The sequence below is a fragment of the Poecilia latipinna genome, unplaced genomic scaffold, assembly GCF_001443285.1.
Source record: "Poecilia latipinna isolate Pla-1442-1.1 unplaced genomic scaffold, P_latipinna-1.0 Scaffold373, whole genome shotgun sequence".
Taxonomy (NCBI): Eukaryota; Metazoa; Chordata; class Actinopteri; order Cyprinodontiformes; family Poeciliidae; genus Poecilia; species Poecilia latipinna.
Genome location: NW_015112989.1, coordinates 109692 through 135123, shown reverse-complemented (window position 1 = coordinate 135123; position 25432 = coordinate 109692). Strand labels below are relative to the sequence as shown.

General features: G+C 38.4%; 1 protein-coding gene across 1 annotated transcript; it reads right to left on the bottom strand.

Annotated features, from left to right (window-relative positions):
- ehd4 (EH-domain containing 4) lies at positions 1 to 24372 on the bottom strand. The gene is made up of 8 exons (XM_015036579.1): positions 23824 to 24372; positions 15834 to 16010; positions 13798 to 13895; positions 4178 to 4344; positions 3958 to 4091; positions 3697 to 3808; positions 2334 to 2498; positions 1 to 952 (listed from the first exon to the last, which is right to left on the bottom strand). Exons 1-8 carry the CDS (start codon positions 24051 to 24053, stop codon positions 395 to 397), a joined length of 1641 nt encoding a protein of 546 aa, XP_014892065.1. The 5' UTR covers positions 24054 to 24372; the 3' UTR covers positions 1 to 394.
- Between the last annotated feature and the right edge of the window lie 1060 nt (positions 24373 to 25432).

Below are 25432 nucleotides of genomic sequence, written 5' to 3'. Positions count from 1 at the left end.
TTACAATATTAAAGCAGTTCTTTAATTTGTCAGAAAAAAATAATAGCAGTGAAAAAAATCCCAGTTTTTCACATCAACATACTGTAGGCGATAAAGTGGAAATAAACTGAAGTTGTAATACATCACAAACAGAAGACAGAAATCCAAAATAGTTAAGGCAAGAAGTATTTTAGAGAAGAACTTTTTTGGTTTTCACAGCAAAGTTCTCTTTCAAAACAGTTTACAGTTGAAACCAGATTTTTCCTCTCAGGAGTCTTTGAGCTGAAATATTCAAGCTCCAACATTAAAAGTTATTTGATTGTCTGATGTTGATCTGTTGTGGTTTCTCCACATTAGGACCTTCTTCCATCACAGTCTCCCTCTTTGGTGGCTTGTTTGGCACGTTGTGAGCTCTCTAGTCCTCCGTGTGGTTGTACAGTGCATCTGCAGTGGGGTTCTTACGATGGGCCGGAGGGACAAGGTGATTGGGCAGCTCGTTGGGCAGCTCATAGCCCTCCAGCTTGATCTGAATGAGATGCTGAGCGAGGGCAAACTCCTCATCGTCAAGCATGCCATCCTGATCGCAGTCAGCCAGTTTCCAGATCTTTCCTAGCACAGTGTTGGGTAGCCGGGAATTCATCATCTCCTTCTTCGCGTTGACGCCGGTGATCTTACCATTGACGGGCATCAGTGTGTAGAAAATCTCATCATAGCGGTGTTTGTCACGGCTGACAATCCAGTCGTCTGCATCCGCGCCGGCACTAATACCCTCACCATAACCTCGACCGAAAGGCCCGTCCTCAGAGCCCTCAAACGCCCCACCGGACACCATGGCTGGAGGCAGCTTGGACTCCTCCTCTCGGATCATTGCCATCAGAACTGCAATCTTGGTGGCCAGCATCTTATCCACCGACTCAATCAGTTTCATTTTCAGAGACGGAAATTTACTGAAATCATAGTGCTGCAGCATGTCCTGGAGGAGAAGAGTAAGAAGCACAAGGTCAACAGAACTAATTTGTCATTGTATGCAAGACATGTTAACATCTGCCTTTAAATAATATTCTGTGGCTTGAATGATGTATTGATCCCAGTGGCAGGGTTAGCCGCTGTGATCAGTTGTGCTAGCTTAAGGGTTAGCGCAACTAACTTTTTAGTTAGTTGCGCTAACCCTTAAGCGCTACATCAACATGATATTTAACAAAAACTAATGATAAAACGCTAACTTCAATTCAAATTAAATCTGCCCTTGAAAGACTACAACCCTTGAGCAACAATTTAATTTTGACATTATAATTTACATGCCTATGTATATTGTTTTTACATTCCTATCCTGTTGTGTACTGTCCATGCTTCTTTGTTCCTGTATAATTCTTGTTTAAAATAAAGTAAATGGAAAGAGAGAACACGAAGAGATGAAACAGAACTGCTGTTAAACAGTCTACACCCACTTCAAAATAATAACATGAAAATAAATGTCTAACCACTTGACAGTCTCAAATATATGTTTAAGTGTTGGGCAAGTTTGAAAGCAGTGAAAATGGTGATTAGCAGTTTGACTGTGTGAGTATTAGAAGTTATCTGCATGTGTAATGTAAAATTGAAGGAAAACAAGAAAAGTGTTTGGCTGTAGGGTTTTCAACCTCACATCTGTGTGAACTGGCAACATTAAGGAGAGTTTGTTTTGTATCACAGTAATAGAGCTGAACATCACACTGTCAGCTGTTTGCAGCTGGACACAGCATCCCTTCTGACCACTGGGCAACACCAAAGCCTGTCTGTCAGTGTTGTATGTTCAGGTGGGACCACAGTCTTCAAGAAGGCTTTCAAAACAATGGAAGGAAGATTTATAAAGAGGAAGAGCATTTCAACAAGTTACAGACCATAGTTGTGTCTGTTGTTGTCCCTGGGGACAGAAAACAGGGGACAGAAAATTCTCAAACATCCACCAACAGCCAACTATTTAAGTGCAACTTGGGAAATCACACACCCACTATCAGCATCTCCCTACAGGAATCAGAGACCAGCTGCAGCCGAGTTCATTCTGTCCTAAGTGTCTAAAACATTGATCACATGCACACACACACACAGTTATACTTCAAAATGAAGCTTCAGGCTTCTCCATTTTTCCTGTCATTGTAGAGTAACAACATCTCAACAGTTTTCATCAACAGTTAGACAAACTGACTTAGCAGCAGTGAACTGTCAGGATCTAGTTTGTTTTCATTTCCTTACTAACCAGATGTAGGGCCTGTATTGTAGAAAAGCATCCTGCTGTATGATGAGCAGTGTTTGAATCAGCCACGATTCATTTGCATATTGGTTGGTTTTAAATGGAGGAGGACTTCTGCTTCTACCTGCATCTTGGTGACGTTGGGGAAGTCTCCAGGGCTGATGTGATGCTCTCTCTGCAGAGTGATGTAGATCTCTGGTAGCCTCATGATCAGCTCTTCCTTCTTCTTTTCACGCCCAAAAAGAGAAGGCATCTCCTTCTTCAGGTAGCTGATGATGTAAGCATGCACCTAAGGGACAAGACCAGGAGATTTTAGAGGGTGTAGTTGGTGAATTCAGATATTTACACACATTGCAACAAACATAACTGTGAAATCAGACTACTATTCTAATATAGGTTAATTAGGGATACCAAAGTAATTTCTATTTGCTGAAAGATGGGAAAAAAAAGAGTGGCATCATTTGTTTGCCTTTCTTCAAATTTAGGAATGTTGGAAAATGTTTCCTTATATTTGGTATAAGCCCTAGATATAGCAAGCCCCATATCCATTCTTCTGACAGAACTGGGTTGGGTGCTCACACACCTTTTCAGCTCTGCTCACACATTTTCTAGGAGTCTGAGAACAAGACTTTGTGATGAGCACACCAAAACACTGACTTTCCTGTCAAAACATCAACTTTCTTGTAATTTATTCAGGTCACACACTTAGGCTCATTGTCCACTTGGAAGACCCAGTTCTACTTCCTGGCTGATGTCTTGAAATATTGCTTCTCAATTTTCACATAATAATCTTTCCAAGGATGAACCAGACTTGTTGAGGTGTGCTTACCTCCACTCAACTCCAATGTTGTAGATTAATGTATGAGAAGCTAACAATACCATAACATTGTCATCTGGGGTTACTCTAGTGGTTTAAAGGTCCCTACTGTGTGTACGCTCCTGAATGTTAAAGGACGTCATACAAAAAAAAATTAAACTGGTATTTAAGAAATATAAATAATTTTGTTAATCCACAGAATTAAAACAGGAAAGGTTTAGTCTGATTTTATTTCAAACAGTCACGAAAAAATAATTCTATCTCTTCATGCAGTGCATGTAAATAGCTGGTCTCTACTGCATGTCTGTTTTTCATCAGAAATGTACTCCAGTCTCATTTTCAAATGTGGCTCATTTTAAACAAAATTCTGACTTCTTAATACTTTATCACAATGCTTTCAGACATTCTTTTGAGAAAATATGTAACATTTACATAATTTACATGCATGTATAACACTATTCTCTTATAAAAAAAAAAGCAAGTTAGAAAACTAAATACTAATGCCGCAGCTTTACCCCACCCACCGCAATCATTTAGGGTTTTACAGACAGCTATGTTTTTTTTAAAACACTAAAAGTGCAAGATTTTCTATTTGTCTTGGATTCTGAGCAACATTTCTTAGTACTCCCATGATTCTCAAAGCATCGGAACATGCAGAATCTTTTGTCACCTTGGCCAGCCTCGCTCTCTTAATGAGGTCGTTGAGCTTACGGAGAGCAGCATTCCTTGGAAGACTCTGAATATCCCGAAAGAGATCCTGAGACTCGGCCTCGAACAGACGCCTGAAGACGAGCAGAAATGAATAAATGAGGTGACATTTTACGTGAACAAACAACCACATATAAACTGTTCAAACATAAATAAATGCGTGAGAATGCCATCAGCTCTACCCAGGTTTGAATGAGTGAATGAATGGATTTTTGAGTGAGACCTGTTCTCTGTGTTCTGCAGTGGTTTGGCCCAGAAGGAACCAAGATACACTCTCACCACCTCTGGGGTGTTAATCACCTTCCCCAGTGACCACATGAGGGCGCCGTACACCCGCATCAGCTGCTGGGTGTCCACCTAAACACAGAGGGGAAAGGTAGGTGTTCAGCATGACTAGATGAACACATGAACTCAGGTCTCTAGAATCCCTCTGCCCGTCCCACCTGGTCGGCCTTATTGAGCACCACCCGGATCTTGTCGTCTTGTCCCTTAAAGGCTTTTATGGCTTCAGAGAACTCGTCAGAAATATCCAGCTTGTGGGCATCGAACAGCAGGATGATTCTGTCCACCCGCTCCCCAAACCAGCGCAGAACCTCTGCAAAGTCATAACCTGAAGGTGGGAGGAAGAGGAGAGAAAGAGAGTTATTAGAAAAGTTTATTTAAAGCTGCAGTGTGTAACTTTTATACAAATATATATCTTTTTACATATTTGTTGAAACTGTCAGCATGTTGTGAAAAATAGTATGAGAGAGATAATAAAATTAGAAAAATATAGGGTTCCTCAGCATTCTCCCTGTGCTAGCAACCAATCAGAGCCAGGAGGCGGGTTTTAGCGCTGTCAATCACTCCTTTGTGTGCTTTGCTTCCCCGGATGGTGAGTTGTTTCTCCGCCGTTAGTAAATGAGCAGCACATTCACAAGAGTGACTGACAGCACTAAGCCCCTCCTCCTAGCTCTGATTGGTTGTTTTTGACTGGGATTGGTTGTCTTTAGACGGCAATAGTAGCTCAGACAGGAAGTGGAGGAGATTGATCTTTCTACAGATCATCTGTCTCATATTATACTGTCATGACATGGTGACAATGTTTAAAAAAACATATTAAGTAAAAGCTACATACTGCACATTTAAGAGCCGTCTGGGAGCTCTGTTGTATAGATGTGTCTATATAGCATGTTTACTGAGCTACCATGGCAACGGCTCATTTTTTTATTTGTCAAACACAAAGAAAAGAGTCCACACTCCACTGCAGACCAGCAAACAAAGCTTATCCAAAAACTGTCCAAGATAGCAAAAAGCTATTGACTTATTAGACATGGCAGTTTCTCAGGCTCAGCACACACATCTGCTGCAGCTATTCTCTGGCAGAACACACAGTTTTAGAAATGATGTACAAACTGTGAGGGCACACTTGTTGAACTTTTGTGCCTTTTAATTGTGCAAGAGCATGTGTGTAAAGTGAGCTGTGGCAGTGAGGGTGTGTCTGTTTCGATAACAGTGAGCTCAGACCTGGAAACTCAATCCAGGCAAAGATTTTCAACATAAAACGGAAATTTACAGCAATAGCTCCTAGGCGATTGTGCTCTGGCTGGAAACACTCCTGACTGGACACCAAATATGTCTAGAATTGCAGGTTTTAAGAGAATTTTGGGCCTTGCTTTCATATTTTAAGTTAAAGACTGGTTACAGGCAATAACTCAAACTATTTTCAAATGTCTACAAGTACATGAAGTACTCTTCCTGTATGGTCGTGTAAAAGGCTCTACACTGAAATAATCAGCCTCTACTGTCCTTTACTGTTACAGTCACTCTGTAACAGTATAAATACAGATTTATCCACTTCTTTCTAGATAAATTTTGTCTAATTTATCTCAAATGAATGAGTTGATATTGGTGGAATATTCCCAGGCTGGAGGTTCTCATGAATAAGTGAGGGTGTTGCCACTGGCAACAGAATGACGTCCCCATCTGCCTCCTCCGTCAGGGCTCGGGTTACACCGGAGGCTTCAGGTGTTGGCTCAGGACCAGCCCAGGGGACATGATGCCGAACAATAACTACTGTCATCAGCAAGGACACTTCCTGCACCTCTGAGACACATTTCAGCTGACAGCAATCACACAACAGCAACGCAGAGAGGAAGCAAAACTCCAGCAGGTCTAAAAACTAAGGAAATTCCTCTGATATGGAGGTCTAGTTAGCCTCTGCTTCTAGAACAGGGTGACTGATTACTTTATATGTTCCACTTCCTTTGAAAAGGGAAACACCTTCAGCCTAACAATACTACTTCCCCTGCAGTGCTTTCATATATTTAGAGTACAACATTGAGATGAAACGGTGGAGAGTTCTGAAATATGTTTCACACGCGGATTTCACCACTTCAGGCATCGAGAGCAGGAAGGAGGCCAGTAACAAACCACCCTGCTCCCAAATAACACACTGATGATGATGGCTTCTAGAACTTTTACAGTCAGTCAGTGAAGGGTTGGACACCGGTCCCTGAAGGGGAAGAGCTCAGAGAACCAGCAGGTCAGGTCAGCTGACCGGGTTTTATGGTCAGTATCAGCTAATAATCAGCTCCATCTCTTGAGAGAACTCTCATTGTTTGCTTGGTGAGTTCCTGTTCCTCCAGTCTGGACTGAAATTCCTGAGTGTAAACAGCAAGCATTACCAGAACAGTTTACTTCTGGATGCTGTTCTCTGTTTAAACACCTCAGTTATATCTTTGAACTATTTAGTCCAACGAGTAAACCTGTCGCAGGATAAATTAAAACGAACTCAATAATTTTCTCTTCTCTTCTCTCTCTTTCTACCAAACACTGGACGACCAAAGTCTTTAGTCTGATGCTTTGGCCTCAACTAGGCCTTTTTGAAGGAGAATCTTGTTTTCAAAGACTTCAGTTTCCATTTTATATTTTGTTATTTTGTTTATTTATATTGGATATTTAAAATATCTTCAAATTCCAGTGTTAAATGTTCATTAGAATTTAAAGTTTGTTGATCTTTGAGAATGTGTTCTTGCATTTTTATGCCATTACCATTATATTACTTGAAAATGGTCTCAAAACAATATTATCGTTGATCACAATAACTTTTGGAACAGTTTATTATCCAACAAAATGTGTTATGATGACAGGCCTTTGAACTATATTAATAAGTTTACTTATTAATATTTTTTTAAAGATTAAACTTATTTAAGTCATATCTGACAGCATTTTAAAAATAACTGAAGGTACTTAAGGTTACTTGATAGGGCCATTTATAGCACTATGTGCCCAGAAATACTAAATAAACATGTTGGAAGAATGAATTTTTACTTAGGATGTTACTTAAGTAATATGTAAATAGCATACTCCAAAAAAGCTTATTATACTAAAGAGACAAATATATCTATTGAAACAACAAACTGTAGATTGTGTGTGATCTGCATGTAAAAGAAGCAAATATAAGAAGAATGGTGTATAGAATGCCACTTATGCAGTTTTTGTTTTGGAGACAAACCACTTCACTTTTCTGATTCACTGTTTGCTTGGTGAGTTCCTACTCCAGTCAGGCATCCAGCTCCAGTTATCCAAAATTACATTTTATCAAAAGAGGACACTGTAGATTTTAGAAATAATCTTTCATAAAAGAAGAAAACACTCATTTTATTAGCGCATTATTAAAATTATCTTCAAAAATACAACATAAAAAAGTCTCAGACATCTCTAAATTAACAGTAATTGTGGAAAAATCTAAAATGAAGAGCTCCCCAGTTGAAACCTTGCCCGGTTGTTAACGGAGTGCGACTCCACCCTCTGATGATGACAGAGTGGCAGGAAATTTTGTGTGAGCACTTGGAGCAAAGCCCAGTGGGCAAACCGAGGCCCCACCCTGCAGACGAGCCGCAGCCCAACATGCAGCTGAAATTTTCCACGCAGCTTTAAATCCCTCACAGCAAAACTAAGACTCAGTGGGACAGAATAGACAATTCATGGTTACACTACAAACAAAGTGGACGTAACACACTCAGTGTTTCGCACAGCTCTGCCTGCTCAGACACTGTTTCCATTACAGGATCCTGAGCAGAAAATTACCATACAGAAAATCTCAAAGGACTGGAAGCATCTGTGCTTCATAACAGGAAACACATTCCTAGTCACCAGCTAAAACCTTTTAAGCACCTTTTTAGTCTCATTTATATCCAGTTATTAAAACCCAGCCCAGTGGAATCCATTATTCACAATAGAACAGTAATATCAAATCTATTTCAGCACATCAGGTGCTGATGAGCTGCAATAACCTTCCAAACCAGCAGTAAGTCCCACAGATTCAGATCCAGAGTGTCTTGTTACTGACTGCTGATGTTGAACCAGGATTTCACCTGCACACACACCCAGAATAATGACCTTGTTCCCACTGCTAAGTCATCATGGGCTGCCAACGGTCTTGCAAAACTGTTACCACCTGATCTTTGTATTAAGCTTTCCTGAGGCAACGCTTCATTAAATCACGTTTCACTGCACGTCCAGCTGCAGATCTTCTGGGGTGTGTCTTAGAACATCTACCGACTGAAGCTTCTGCCCAATGGACCTTGAAAAAAAAGCTCAAACTAATTCAGACTGGATAGAACCTCTATAAAAAGCAGGTTATTAGTTTCACCATGAGGATGGTGTGTTCAGAGGGACATTCAGTATGTATAATATTATATGTATATATAATTTTCTGAAATAATAATGTTTTAATTTGAAATTATTGAATAAATAATACAAAACTGCAAATTGTGTACAAATATTAAATAACTAATCGATGCCTCTTAAAGCTGAAACAATCTGGTTCTTTCTTTCTGGCCAATCATGTGACATCACTTCTACTATTTACTTTATAATTATCAAAAATAAAAACACAGACATATGTAAAGATGTAAATGTTGTCATTACAAATAACTCTTTGCTGCTGAGCCAGTCCCTCATCATATTTATGCTTTCTGCTCATATTTCCTTAATTGCTAAAACATAAATATTCAAAAAGCAGTCTTTATTCAAAGTGACAGTTTTAATTTTAATCTGACCTCTCCTGGAGCTCATCAAAAGCTGTTCTTATAGTACAATTACATATATAATGTTAAATAGATAATTTTTTTTGTATCTTGCTTAATGGCCTTATTGCATTATGGTCATTATATTTTTGACATGAAGTCTAGGGCTGGAGGAAGGGAGCACACAGGTCACTTCCAGCCAGGAGTTTGAGACCCCTGCTATAAGGTTTTATTTCAACAATGGCTTTGTTTTTCACCCTTATGTAAAGGATAAATCTGTTAGACATTTTCCTGTTCCAGATTCATGCATTCATCCTCTTTGATGAAATATCTGTAAGCAATAGTCTCAAAAGTGTGCTTTTTAGCATATTTTTGCTTGGTCCTTTTATCAATGACTGCAAAGATGTAACAGGAACTTACTGGATGTTACCTTGTTCAGTTTTTTTCCAGTTATTTTGTTCAATTTATTCAGTTTGTAGCTTTGCATTCAAAATTTTATCATTATTGTGGTTTATCTTTACAGCCTGGATGGAACGGGAGGCAAAATCTCCTACTTGTACTGTGGCTCCACTGAAATGTAAAATGAGCATCAAAGAATTCTCAAGTCTAGCACAGTTGCTTTATATATATATTTTTAAAAATCCAACAAGATCCTTGACAAAACACTGAAAAACAACAATGACCTCAGTGAAATCTCGACCTCTGTGTGGTGGAACGGTATCTGTCAGTAATGTTGAATTAGTTTGTATTGGTGCTGAATAGCAGCTGGCTTGTCAAACGTCTCCAGGAGGAATTTTACATCAGCTGAAAGCTCTAAATATTTCCAGATGGAGGGAGAGCCCACACTTCCTATGGCTCTTGGTCCCTCCCCCTCCTCGTCCCGTTCTCCATGTTCTGTCCTTGGCCCAGCAAGCCGGGGCCTTTAGCCTGATGCTGTCATTTGCCCAGGCTGACTCAATGCAGGGGCAACAGAGTCAGTGTTCAGCAACCAGAACCAGAAGATGGTTCTGGAGCGAAAAGCAAAATGATGCTTGTAGATTCCATTTTCTAATGGGGAGAAACTTTACTTTATTTTGGCAGAATGCCACACTTTTCAGATTTTCCTAGCAAACTTTTTTTTTAAACCGTACATCTTTTTCACTTCAAATTAAACTATGTTGAGCTTGTAACTTAAAATCTCAACAGACTACCATCATTGCAATATGTAATGTTAGACTGCAAAGTAGCACTATGTGACAAAGTTCAGGAAGTAGGAATATATTTATAGAACTGCAAGACTGATAGACGTTTTCCAGTTCAACTCAACCTGTTGAACCAGCTGGAAAAACAGACCCTGAAGCTGTCCACAGTGCAGACGTGATCCGCTCTGAAAACACAACAGCTTCTCAGCATCGGCTGTGTTTTACATCTATACTCGCTGAGTTACTCACCCAGAACAACAGATAGGATTTGGACGTAATTTAGTCCACATGCAGACCAGAGATGAGCAATTAAATTATTTGATTTGCAAGTAGCTAGTACATGTGCGGAAGATCATAAAGTCATTTCTAACTTAGCCGAGTCTATTTACAGATTCTCATAAATAACATTATGTCGAGTCCTGGAAGCTCCCAAGAGAAACCACATTAGCATCTGGGATGTAAAAACACAGACTGGATTCAATTTCTGTTCATTAGCATGTTAAATGAACTAGAACAACCGTACAAAGCAGCAGTTTCTGCAAGCAGAGCACATCAATACAGGAGCTACAAATATTGACACTGGACACACCTGTAACCTGCAGCTGCTGCAGGATTCTGGGTTTGATCATCTTCTTATTGTCATCACAAGCCCCACGTTTGGAGCCTGGCAAGATTTGGTGTCTCACAAATGTGATTTAAGACATGTAGATACATAGTAGTCAAAAGATCCAGTTGTTTTGCAGTTTAAACTAATGACATCAGCAGCTGCTGCAACAATTTTTGACTGTCATAATTAAAGAAAATGACCTGTATACATGAAACTGTTTCTTACTGCTAGGGCTGCAACTAGCATTTATTTTAGGTATTGATTAGTCTGATGATTAACTGGATAAAGTAAATGGCCCATTCTGCAGATTTTTTATTTAACCATTAAAATTGTTTTATACAGTATTACAAATACATTAAAAATACTAATAAATAATTATTTTATTCTTGTTAAAGTGAACATTTCATTACCTAAAATGCTATAACAGCATTTCTTTATTTAATGCATAAAAATACTCCTACAATGTGAAAACGTCAATGTAGAGCTCATCTGTGCATTACGTTTTGGATTAAACTAATCCAAAGCGTAATGCACAGGATAGTAGAGAAGCATGCAATACAAACTGGCACATTTGTACAATATAATATCACATTATAACGTAATAGTGTTCGAAAATGTGTTGTGCTCCGTGACAGCAGTACACTTCTGAGAGACAGCAAATGTGCTTAATAGCAATTTTTATTATTTTTATTTAATTTTTTTTAAATAAAGAGAAAATGAACCAGGTGAAGCTAAAACTATGCAACTTGAGGAGTTCTGGATAGAATATATCTACAAATGAAGCTTTTGTTTGTATCCTTAATGCAAAATGTAGACAGTTGTACAGTTTTGTCTCAATTACTGCACTGAGTGAGCTGTTCTTTCAGCAAACAGCCTTTATTCAAGTCTGTATACTTCAGTTAGCATTAATCAGTAGCTAAATTAGTTGATGATTATTTCATTAAATGATTCCTCATGATTAATTTGACTAGTTTGTTTCAGCCCTACTTAGTACAAGTCGACTATCAATTATAGGACTATTTATCCCATTAATGAATTTCTGCATTTTATAGAACAAACTACCAAGAATAGTAAAACATGTTCTGTAGACTGTATTCTCTATGATATACAGTAAAAGCCTATTAAACTCTCCCATGGCTCAGAGACCTCAGCGTAACTCTGGGCTTTTTCAGCCACTTCTCTGTTGTATTTTCCTACCACTCACTTTCTTTTGCCAGATTTGACCTCACATCAACCTTGTTACGAAATCTGTGTGTGCCAGCCAAAGAGCTGTTCTTTCAAATGGATGGTTTTAACACTACGACACAACTTTACAAACTATCTACACGCCATGAAAGTATACAGAAAACAGATTCAGACAGCTTGCATAGTTTTCCTATGATCCTAATAAAAATGTGTGATATGCATATCTAAAGACAGAATCCTTCTAAAACCTGTGCTGTTCCCATCGCAGAACTGTGCTATTTAGAAAAGCAAAGATCTTTAGAGAGCAACAGCCAAATTATATCCTACCACACAAAGACTAAGCCTGAGACTTATCATCATCACAAATATGGGCTGGACCCTTTGTTTACTGATAATCATGATGGTGATAAATGCTAAGCATAATATATGTCCCTCTGAAAGATAAATTACTAGTCAAACATTAAATAGACATTTCCAAAATATCTATTATTTGATCCCAATGACATGAAAACAGCAACATTCTGGAATTTCAACACGAGGTAAAGCTGCACATTATTTAATGTGAATTCACTTATTGAGTTATGATTAAAATTCATATGTCCTCAGAATCTCTCCTCTTCTCTGGGCATTATGTCATAGTTCTCATTTATACATTTTCTAAGATTTCAACAGCAGTAACTGAGCTTAACAATTAAAAAAAAAGAAAAAAGAGCTCCGATAGGAATAATAATAGAAATAATTTTGCCTTTACAATTCCACAAACTGTCCCATTTTGTCTCAAGGTAAAAAAAACCCCAACAAAAAACAAAAACAAAAAAAAAATCAGAGAATGTAAATATTAAACTGTCACAGCGTGTAGACATGTCAGTTGCTAACATCATGGGGGAATCCTTCCTGAGAATTGAATCCTGCTACGGTGTCCTTTGGTTTCAGATCTACATTTCTAACCTCTGTGGTTTGAGATCAGCAGTATTGATTCATGACAGGAAACAGATGGCGAGATAAAACAGGATGTAAAAAAGTGAATACAAGAAATCTTCTTCTTGCACTCATTCGGGGAAATGCCTATTAGGGGCAAAAGAGCAGATGTTCTAAATGGGCTTTTTTGCTTTTGTTTGATCTTCAGTATTGTTCACAACTTTTAAAAATCACCATGAAATGTTTCCTTCTCCTGATATCCACATACAACATCAACATGCTCTTTACAGGCGGCTAGAGATCCTCCCATGTCCATGTTTTCTCTCTTTAATTTACTTTTGCCTGTCAGTCCTTTTACGTCTTCAGCTTTTTTTTTCATAAAATAAATAAATAAATAATAATTACAAAAAAAATATTTTTATTTACTAAATTCCTTCATAAAACCAAGAGTTATATGCACTAAGATTATTATGCATTTAAATAAACTGGCACAGCCCACATAGTGATGCCATAGGTTTGTAAGTTTCAGGTTAATTCAGAACATTTGCGTTAACTGCAGGCATCATAAACACACTGCTTCCTTGTGTGACATCATGGGAAAATCAAATCACATCATGAAGACAGTGGCTGACCTCCACAAGTCTGAGTCCTGTGGTCTGAAACTAAAACCGCTGTGCTTGGCCACTGGCAGGGTAAACTGGAAACCTGAGAGGAACATCCCAACTGGGAAGTATGGGAGTGGGAGCAACATGTTATGGGACTGTTTTGCTTATGGAAGTAATTATTCAAATTTGTCAACGATAATTCCTATAGTATAATCAGCACCCCTGCTCACTCACAGCAGCTTGCATAGTGACACACACTCATACACACATCCAAGTATCTGCATTTATGCTTAACCCAGGCATCTTTCCTAACTCCAACCATAACTAGTCTATTTCTAACATTAACCTTAATCAAAACTTCACCCTATACGTCTACATTTAACTAACAGAGCGCAGTTGAACTAAAATAAAAAAAGAAGACTGGGAAAATGTCCTCACTGCCCTCCTTTTGTTGGTAAAAACTATGAAGATGGTCCTCTCTATATGGGATATACAAGCACACACACGGATACACACACATACATACACAGAAATGCATAAAGAGAGACTTCACACCTCTGCTGATTCTCTGTTTCTCTCCAGATAGAATACCAGGCGTGTCGATGATGCTGATGCTCTGAAGAACCTGGTTGGGCATCTGAGAGCAGATAAACCTGTCAAATACACACACACACACACACACACACACACACACACACACACACACACACACACACACACACACACACACACACAAAGGGGAAAGGTTTAAGTTCATTTTATGCACTGGTTAATTGAAAAAAAAGTTGAAAAAAAGAAGTTTGGCTTTTAATTGTCTATCTTATTGATTTTTTTTGTTGAATAGGGCTAAAAATGTGATGATGCTACAAGTTCAGACAGGAATGTGTCCTACAATTCCTTGTACTAAAACCTGTTTTAGTACAAGCTAATGGAGAGGGTTGTAGCTCTTTGCAGAAACCTGCACTGTCATCACAAACAGCTGTAGGATAACACTAAAACCTCATGTCTAAATGATCTGAAGGCTGATGGAACACCTGAGTTCAGCATCCTAATTATGGGATGTATTTTAACAACCGGCATTATGGTCCCACATGAAACTCAGCTCCTAGAGTTTATTGCTTGTCTCTTGTATATTGTATAAGCAGTAAGACATGCTGACAATTTTTAAATAACCACAATTGCCTATTCTCATGTGAACAGTTAGCAAAACTGTACTGTAGTTCGTAAAGTTCATATATATATTTTTTTATTTTTCTCTGGCAAAAGTGCAGATCTCAGACATAAGTGGTAAGTAAATAAATTCAATAATAATTATTTTACTTCATTACAAAGTTACCTTATCCAGCTGGTGGTGGTCAGAAGGCCCAGTGGCACCAACTGAGTGTAAGCTGTGGCTACAACACAGCTTGCCACCATCAGTGTATGAGAGTGTGTATGACTGAATGTAGGGGTTTGTGCTAATGCTTTGGAGTCCTCTGACTTGATAATGCAGTCCATTTACCATCTTGTCCCAAAACAGGGCATTGTTAGTATTTTATTGTGGTTTCTCCCATTACAATGTTCCACCAAACCTACATCCAGATAGATTAATGGCTGTTCTCCTCTTAATGTTTTCTTCTTTTAAACTGTGTTTGCTATTTCCATATCCTTTCCACTGGTGGGTCTGACAGATCACCTAAGATTGCGTTCACAGCTTCCTGAAGAGATAAACTTAGCAGCAGGCCATAATAAATTATTTTGCAGGGCTGGAGCCCAAGACTGGCAGCGGGAAAAAAACAAACCTATGCAGCCAGTATGTGGTGACGCAAAAACACTTCCCCTCGGGAAACGGCTAATTATTCTGGAGGGTGTCTATGTCACATCAGGACACGAAGGAATTCCTAAAATAAGAGATGCTTCAGGTATTCATCAACACACACTGCTGAGAGGTCAAGTGTCCTTCCACTTCCTCACTGGACACAGGAAATGTGGCTGAACCAGAATAAGGATTGAGCTAAATTTAAAATGTCGGTACAAACTCTGGCGTGTCTTCGATTTGACAGCTTTCAGTGCATGTCTGTCCAGGGTGAGCAGGGGGTCACTTCCCATGATGAAAATGCTTTGAGTTCAGCAGTGACAGGATTGGGAGTGGAATAAGGGCTATTTATGTGGAAAGGAGGTAGAGGTCACCTTTTAGCCTAATGCAATGTGTCATAAAGTTAAACCTTTATTCTTGTTAACCACAACATAACTAGTAAGTACAATAACTGATGTAACTCACTAAAGCTGCAGTAATGGGTGTCTGATGAACTGATTTTATTCTGGGTGAATTCCACAGTCATTTTCCCTGAATCTCAGAACAGATTTTATTTTTAGCGCTTTAGGTATTAAACACCTCACAGGAAATATTTGGCAGACTGGAAGTCTGTGGACTAAAAATAGCAGCTACAAAAACACTCAATGCTAGTTTGAGTCCCTCTTTAAAATGCTATATCTGAATAGATTTTATCAGAGCTCTTTTAGTAGCTGAACTTAATCATATCCTGACAGACCTTCTATCCAAACTGTTGTTCCAGCACTGTTTAGTGAATATAATCTGAGTGTTTCTGTACCTGTTGAGGAAGGAATTTCCAAATGCGTTGAGTTTCCTGAAGGGTTTCTTCGGGTCCACCACCAGAGCGTTGCCAGGGACAACTCCTTCAGTTTCCCCATGCATTACCGCAATGAAGCCATCAGTGGTTGGTTCTGGACCAATGCGCATCCCAGGAAAATCCTGCTCCAAGAGATACCTGGGAAACAAACGTGGATCATTAAGTTATTTTAGACTTGAAACACTTGAAACTGACAGAAAACAAAGGATAACTACATCTGTGTTTAAATAACAATGCAATGAACAGATTTGAAGGTTTTAAAAGTCACTGTTTGAAACTGAAAACCCTTCAAAAGTGTTTGAAGTTTAAGACAGACTGCAGTTTTCTGGCCAATCACTGGCTATCAATCTTTTCAAAAAACTTGACCTGCCTATTTCAGTTGTGGACGACATAAATTTTTTTAATAAGTAGCTGACACTGGCAGGTGTTGTAAGGTCACAATACACAGGAACACTTCCTGAGTCAGGATCACCAAAGCTTGGTTGCTCTTAACAGTAGAAACTAAATTTGATCATGGTATGGCAGTTTTATGGCCCCAAGGGCCAAAACTGACAAATTTGTAGTACACATGGACCACAACATTCACTAAAATAAAAGTGCAACAATTAGTTTATTGGGATTTTTTTAAAGCTTTACTTGCTCTATAATAAACACATTTTTAATGGAATCTATAAATTCTTAAAAATCCAAAATATATATATATAAAAAAACTTGTTGCATCATTAAAAGAAAAACAGGGTCATCAGTTTTCTATTTTGTTGGGTACATTTTTTTCAGTTTTTTGGCCCATCGCCGACTAATGATCTTTAAAAAATCTGATCTACCGATTCTGATTTTGGCCAATACCAATATGTTTTGTCTGAAATGTCCCTAAATATAAAAAGAAAGCTGCTGATTTGGCAACAGTGGGTTGACTATCAACATGCAGACATTACCTGGTCTGTCAGTCAAAGCTCTCTAAAGGCAGAGCAGAAGGGGACAGTGGCTAATTTTCTCAAAATTAAGGAAATAAATCAGTGTACTCCAAATGACATTATAATAAACTTTCACTTTAAAATTCATTGTTGCGTAAAACCTAGACCACCAAGTATGAGCTGCTGCCAGTATTTGCATGTTTTCTCAGTTAAAAAAAATTCTATACAATTAATTTAAGACAACCAAGGTTAGGGAAGCTGTTGGCCATGATGTATGTGACTGTAAGGAAAACAGGATTTTGGAGAAGGTTTCAGTCACCAATAAATTAGTTAAGACAAAATAAAGTGGGTCTTCCAAACAGTTATATCAGGAACTATTAGATTTATACACTTTTAAGCCATATGATGCTTAAATTGACTAATTACAATTACAAACAACAATGTTATCCCTAATAACAGCTTGTAGCAGCTGTAGACTGAAAGATATCTAGAAGTCAGCAGTCTCTCTTCAGTTAGTCACATTACTAAACATCCAAATAAAAGCTGTGTTTGCACACATCAAAAACAGTTTTCCCTTCCCCTTACCATTAACCCATTACCCTCTTACACAGTGTTTCTTGTGAAAGGAAAGTGTGACAGGAAGGAACAATGGCTGCTCAGAGTCTGCCCTCTCTCTTCCTGCCATTCATGACAGCCTGAAGATCAAAGAGGATAGCGGAGAGTTCAGATGACTGCCATGAAGAAAATCTAAGTGATCAATGATTCCTAATGCTACTTTTATATTCAAAAGGAAAAAATGGTATTCACTGAACTGTATGCATTCAACAATGGTAGCAACATTGTTTATGAAGAGGTGGCACAGCAGTATGGAGCCTGGCATTCAAAATCTTCTAACAAAAAGTAGTTAATAACTAAAAGGGAAGGAAAATTATATGTGGTTTCCATTTTTCTGATAAACATCTGAGAAGTCTGGTATGCATTTATGTTTAGCCTCTCTGAGTGAATACTTTGTAGGCCCTCTTAAAGCAGCAGTTACAGCTGAAAGTCTTTAGAAAGTTTAATTTTGCACTTCTTTCCACAACAGATGAAGCTCAGTCAGACTGGATGAGAGCACCTGAACAATAAATTAAGTTTATCCACAGACTTTCAACTGGATTTAGTTCTTGACTTACTCACTCTGGCTTTGGTTTAGGCAAGTTTAACCGAATTACGCCATCTTTTGCACATTTCCAACAAGTTTATTTAAAATTTATCTTTTTCAAGGTCAAATGCTACATTTTGTCTAAACAGGAAGTGAGAAGGCCTTTTCTTTTTGGGAATAAAAAACTACAAATAATATAAAGGTCCTTATTTAAAATATAGGGCTGCACTAATAAATCAGCCGTGATTTCCTTCATTTTGGGAGATCAGCTGAAACTAATCTTATCCACCAATTTTATCTGCCTCTGCAAACGCCTGAAAATAAGCCACTGCCTCCTTTTGCTGTGCTGTGGCAGAGTGCTGACTGACAAACACACCTGGTCATGTCCGTCACCCCACTGTTGACAACTTAATGAATTTTCAGAAAAAAGAAAAATGGTATCACATATACTGGAATCAACAGCTCAGGCTTTTTAAAAGCCTTAAAACCAAAATTGGTGCATCTCTACTGAAATACCAGCAGTAAGACGACTAATACTGAATTCATACACTTCAATGTCTCCAAATTAACAAGTTTAAAGGAAAAGTTGGCTTCAGACTTCCAGCAGATGCTCTGATTTGCAACAGAAACTTATTTTCCACAGTATTATGATGATGTAATTAGTTGATAAGTTGCTACAATGCGATGTAGAGCAACACGTTGTGTAGTGTGTTCAGAATCAGGAGGAAGAAGAAGGCAAAAAGGAGAAGGAGATGAAGAAGAATATGTTGACTCTGCACTTTTCTGGCAAGATGTTGCAGTGATTCAAAGCATTCCTCAGGACAGGGTGTTGCCTCAGAGTCTTTAGCGCTGCACAGATACTCTTACAAAGACAATGTATTAGTTTCCTCTCATTGAATATACCCTAACACAGACCCCAACTCCAATATGCAGCATTTCAAATTCTGCAGCATTGCACCTCCCTGGGGCCTCGGTTCCCTGTAAAACCACCAATCCTGAGAATACAGAGATCAAAAGAACAGGAACACACACCAGCTCAGCTGTCCCTCCACTGTTTGCTGCCAAAGCTTTGAATTTTTGTACTCAACATGTGAATGTTACACACGCATACACACACACCCTGCAGGCATGATATTTGCATGCTGAACTGCAAATGCACACCATGTGCCTGCAGAGTCCGAGTACAAGTTTCCATTAAGCTCCATATTATCTCTTCTCTTTCAACATTGCTTTCCTGGGTTTAATAAACCATCCGTCTTCTTATTAAAAAAAAAATTACAGTTGAATAACTTTTAACTCTAAGAGCTAAAGTTACAGTTTCATTGATTGCACACACATTACAATCAGTAAAATATGCTCCAGCAATCAATCCAGAATTGCTCTAACCTGGGACTGACTGAAGCTGACGTAGTGTTCCCAGCTGCAGAGTCATGCAGCCTCACACACACACACACACGCACCTCACACTGCTAGTCACAGCATGCCTTGCTCTCCCCTTAGCCAACAACTGATGGGAAAATTCTCAAACACACTTCATACAATTATCTAACTAGGTGCCTACTAAATATTGTGGCTTTTGCAAGCTTACGCAGTCAGACTGTCAGAGGGTGTGGCAGTCAGCACTTTGCAGCCTCTACCAACTTGAACAAATGTGACTGGAGCTGAGGAAAACGCCCTGGTTCTGTCTGATGTGATGACGGAATATAAAAGAGGAATTATAGAGAGCAACAAGTTAGCTTTAACTTTGTTTCAATGGAGACAAAACAAAGGAGGCATATATATCTCATTATTATTATTATTGTCGAAATGTTTGAAAAAACAAAAAAAAAACATATGCTGTTGTCTGATACTTGGTGTAATGACGGCTAAAAAAAGACAGTCATGAGTGAAGACTGATGGAATGACAGCACTCCACATCGAATACACAGAAATAAAACAGTGATTTTAACATGACATCTAGACATGCTTTGTACTGTAATCACAAACTTCAAACTACTAATGTCAGAAAAGCATCCAGCTTCCAAAATCTGCTACAATAAAATAATTTACCAGCAATATTTTGTAGTTTACACCGACCATGAATTCTGAAACTTCAAGGAACACAATGTTGTAAAGTTGCAGTGTTTAATTTTTATTGGAAAAAAAATTTTTTTTTAATATTGTGGCTTTTGCAATAATTTTAACAAATATTTGTTAAAATTATCATTATGATGAAACAGTATAATATGAGACAGATAATCTGTGAAAATAATCTCCCAGTGCTCCCAGTACTAACTGTAGAAATACACCGATTGGTTGTGTCAGTCAGACACAACCAATCAGAGAAAAGAGGAGGGTCTTAGTGCTGTCAATCACTCTTGTGCACACCCACTCACACTGAGTACTACACAGGAGGTTGATTGATAGCGCAAATTTTTTTCACAGAGTACCTGTTTCATACTGTCACGACATGGTGACAGTTTTGTAAAAGTTACATACTGCACGTAGTATGAAGAAATACTACAAATAGGTTGCACAATCCTCAAAGCTTTTTTCAAAATAAAGTAACATAAATGGCATCAGTTTAAACAATAAAACCACATCAACAATTTCAACAGTGTTAAAATCAGGCCGTCTGCAGATAACCTTGATCTTATTAGTCATTTCAGAACACTGTTGACCCAAACCAGTAGAGAACTCACAAATGACAAAATACTGATGTTTCTGAAAGGCCTAGACAGTCTCAGCTTGAAATGGACAGAAAATTTGTGGAAGGCACAAAAGATGATGAAGGGTGATGGCAAAGAGGCCTTCCAAATATAAAGACTTTGGTCATCCAAAAGACGGATGACCAAAAACAAGACATATGAAAAAGCTGCTTATCAAGAACAACAAGGGCTCCTGGCTGCTGTAATGCAAAGAAAGACTTTTCTATTAATTATTGTGAAGAGCATGAATGCAGTAAAGTAACACGCCTTAAAGCATCAAACAGCACACCATTAGAAAATTGGCAATGGAAACCATAATTAATCATTTTTTTAAACTCTTGAACTCCTGACATGAACATCAGTATTGTAAATATAAACATATCATCTAAACAATTGGTAAAGAAAAAAACATGTAAATTCCTCAACCAGACAGTTAAATTTCGTCTGTTTTTTTAAACAATCCTTTAGTGGACCATATGGACTTTTTAATATGGGCTTTGCTTTACGGTTACATTTTAATCACATAGTGAACACGTTTTTTTCATGACGTCAAACCAAACTAATGTTTGTTGAAATAGTGTCAGACAATCAACAAAATTATCCAGTTGGATTTTAGTTCAAAAGTAACAGCAGTTAAGAAGCTCTATGGTCTCAGTGACAATGTCCTGATGAACCCTGTGTGTGTGAGAGTGTGTTTCTGTGTGTAAAGTAGGAGAGATGTGTGTTTCCCAGTGTGTTTTGAAATGTTTCCAGTGAACAGGAAATGGGACAATAAAACACGGAGCCTATGCAGACTGCTTATTATTACAGCTCTCCTTTTACCACCTCATCCTCTCATTTCCTCTGACCTCCAACCCTGAATGACGGTTACATCAACATGACACTTCAAAGGTGAGTAACAGAATACTGAGTAATGCTTGTTTAGCTACTGATTTGACAAGGAAACCATTGCAGATTAATTTATATATATATATATATATATATAAATAAAACAGAACTGAATGGATTCTGTCTATGACAGACTGTGTATGATGCGTCTCAGGCGTGGAGTTTTTCCCCGGAGGTTGTAAACAAATTCTACAGCAGCTGAGCGACTTTCTCATCCAGGAAGACACACACTTCAAGGTCTTCATCCACCTGTCTCATTAAAACATACTGTGAGGGCAAATAAGACAAATACCTAGAATACTCTCCTTCACTGGAAATTATACTTATGGTCAAAAGTAACTACCCCCCATTTTTTCAAGGGTTTTATTTACTAGGGTATAATAAAAAACATTATCTCCATCGCTTCTCTCCTTCAGTTAATGACCCACAATCCTGCGCTGCTTCTCTACCACTGTCTCAGGACCAACCTCGTCCTGCTCCAGAAACACAAATGACAAGATAGAAATCTGTGTCGGTTTTTAATATTGGTACAGTTCTACTTATTGGACCGATGAGGAGGGATGTTAAAAAATGACCAACATCAGCAGATCCCGATACATTGTGCATCAGTAGTTGCATTTATGTTCTAAAAATCTATGTTTGGCAAACGTTTTTCTTCATGTAGATTTTCTCATCAGCGACACCTACTGTCTGGAAGACAGAATCAGACAGAGTAAATAACCAGTTTTAGCAGTTTGCAGTGCTGATGCTACACCTTGTCCACTCTGCATCCAGAATGCAAGTTCCTGCAGCATGAATATTTGGTAGATATGATGAACCATAAAGAATAAATGTAACAATGCACATTTCCTTCCGTGGCTCTCCAGCTGTGAAACTTGCAGCCTTCTGATGAAAAGGCCTCGGTGCAAGATAAACCCAGACTGTAAAAAGTTAGAATGGATGTTAATATCACAACAAGTCTTAGTAGTTTTACCTTAGAAATATTGCTCTTGACTGACACCAAAAGTACTACTTTTATTTTTGAATCCATTTTTCTTCTTATTAAATTGGACACCATGTGCCCCCCTCAAATAAAGCCTTATGAAATAAAATGTATCCATACTGTTTTTGCAAATGTTATACATTTTTTATTTGTTCTAAAACCTAAAAATAAAACCAAAATGGTACTTCCATTTTGTAAATGTTTTACAGTAGGGATTTTTTAATTGTCTTTTTTCTATAAAAAAAAAGGTTATGAAACATTTGCAGCTCTAAACAAGTTTTATCTAGCTATACTATATATCTCTTACCAGTGTAAATGTTTCAGACCCCTGATCTGTAACATCTCACACAAAACATTTTCAGTCATAATCCTATGAAGATAAGCCATTTTGAGGCCCCTCAGGCCAATCACAGATCACACACGAGACCAAGATTTCCCGGAACACTCTTCTTGAAGAACTGATTCCTGAGTCTTGTTTGCACTCTGAAATCCTCTGCCTGCACAAAACCACACGTCACTACATCAGTCCTTTGACCTGGGAGTCCGACTTGCCCCTAAACAGGTCAGCTGATGCAACCCTCTGACTTCCTCACTAGACAAGTCAGGGACGAACCAGAGGCAGAGTGACCTCATACCAGGCACCTATAGGTCCTTTTAGAAAGAACAGATAGCAAAAATGCAGTGTATTCCCACCCTGAAGAGTTTAAGGTACGAAAGGGAGGAATACATGGGATTGAGTAGATCATAACGAAGCAAAAAATACTGAACTTTTCAGATAGTTTACACTACTGACAAAAGATGTGAAAAGCTTGTTACATTTTTAAACTAAATCCTATAACATCCTGTTGAAGTTCTGCCTTGTGAAACAACTTGCAGACTGATGTAAACAGAGACTTTACATTCATTCATTTGTTCTGCTCTTCCTGAGTGATCAGGGTTTTAGAACTAGTTCAGGTTTCTTTCACCGTCTTTCTTTAGGCTACCAGAATACTGGCAACTGAAGCAGAACTTCTTCTGCCTTTTCTGATCAGATTCCAATAAAATAGATTTCCCAGTCAAACCTTGTCTGAGGACAATCTAGGATTTTTCTTTTTAAATCCTATTTTTGAGCAAAAATTAATTTTCACAACTTTCACAAATAGTATATGAGGATGTCATTCTTTCTTTGACTTATGTTGTTCAATTTTACAGCATTTTTCATCTAAATAGATTTAAGTAGAAATATTTGATACTTATGGCACAAAGTTCCATGTATAGTACAATAAGAAACAAAGTTAATTTGAGCAGATGAAAGAGTCAGCTCTCCCAGCGGTTCGGCCGCTGACAGAGCGGTCAGTACCTGATGAAGGTGGTCTTCCCGGTGGAGTACTGCCCCACCAGCAGCACCATGGGCTTACTCTGGAAGTCGGCCCCCTCAAGGGCCGGAGAGTGGAAGTCATGGAAGAGATAGGTCTCCTCCAGCGGCAGCAGCTTTTTGGTGTAGAGAGTTTGGAGTCCCTCCGTGACCGTCTGGTACATCTCTCCTTCCTTGTTGCGGCCACCTTGCTCCTGTTTCACCCAGCTGAACATACTTCTCTCAAATACAAACTATCCAACTTCCCTTTTTTCGAGATTTCCAAACGTTCCGGATGTTTCCGCGTCCCTTCCTGCTCGGTCCACAGCGAGAGAGAAAGCTGGTTGAGCTCCTTGGAGTCTCCTTGACTTCTGGACACAGAGCTGCGTCTGTCTGCAGCTGTTTGTGCTGTGGACTGAGCTGATGATGTGGGTACCTGCGGGCGCCGCCCTTCACCCGGTGACGCTGCTGTTTCCCCTGGGCGGGGAGGAGGGATAGAAGAGAGGACAGGAGATGTTCGCAGCGGTTACCTCAGGGAAAGTTCTTCAATTTTACTAGCCAATATTACACTATAAAAATACTCTAACTAATCTAACTAATTTATTCTTGTAGGGATAGTAACGAAGGTTCAGTCACATGAAGATAATATGAAGGCAGAAACAATTCACCTGTGTTTTTAGGCACCGGTGACCTTCATTTAACAGTAACTGGACAGGAAACAGGGAGGAGACAGAAGAGGAATACATGCAGCAAATAGCTCGAATGGAACGCATGGCAAGTGCGTCAGCACTGGGCAAATAGTGCGCGCGCTACCAACTGACCATCTGAGCTCACAATCTACTTATTTGGGTAAATTCAAAGTCACTGAGAAATATGCTTTTGTAGTTGTATTCTTGTAAAGCTTTTCTGCAAAACTGCAAAACAGTTATTTTACACCTTGCAATCACTACAAACGCACATCCACAAAAAATAAAAAATAAAATAAATAAATAAATAAATAAATAAATCCAAAAAACAATTTGACTTCCACAAACACGTTGAAAATAAAACTAAACTAAACAAAAGACCTGATTGATATTTAATGGCAACAGTTCTGAAGCCACAACTGTAAATACCCGATATCCTCATGAGCTTGAGCTGGTACTGTTAACAGGAGCTGGTCAGCCAATCCAAGCGGACCAGAAAAAAAAATCTTTAACCAATTTTACGTGTTAATCCGGTGAATAGTACTAAAACATTAACAATTAATTTGTACATAAGATTTTTCACTTGGTGTCCTTGAATTGCCATCTGACTGTGCAGATGAGTTTCAACCAATAATTATACGTTTTCATTTGAATAACAAAATATAAGGGAACAATGTTGTGTCCAACATTTGACACAATATAAAGAACAATGCCTTAACTAATTAATTAATCTGAATAAAATTCTCTTAACGATTTGTTTGAATTTCACGAATTTTCTTAAACATTTACAGTTTTTTAGCTATTAAACGCACTTAAAGTCTTCTCAGGAATATTGATTTAAATCTGGCAAAAATAAAATGCTAATTTTGAAAGCTAGTTTGCGGACTTTTTAAAGTCAGCAATGAAGAACTCAAATGTACTGGTATGAG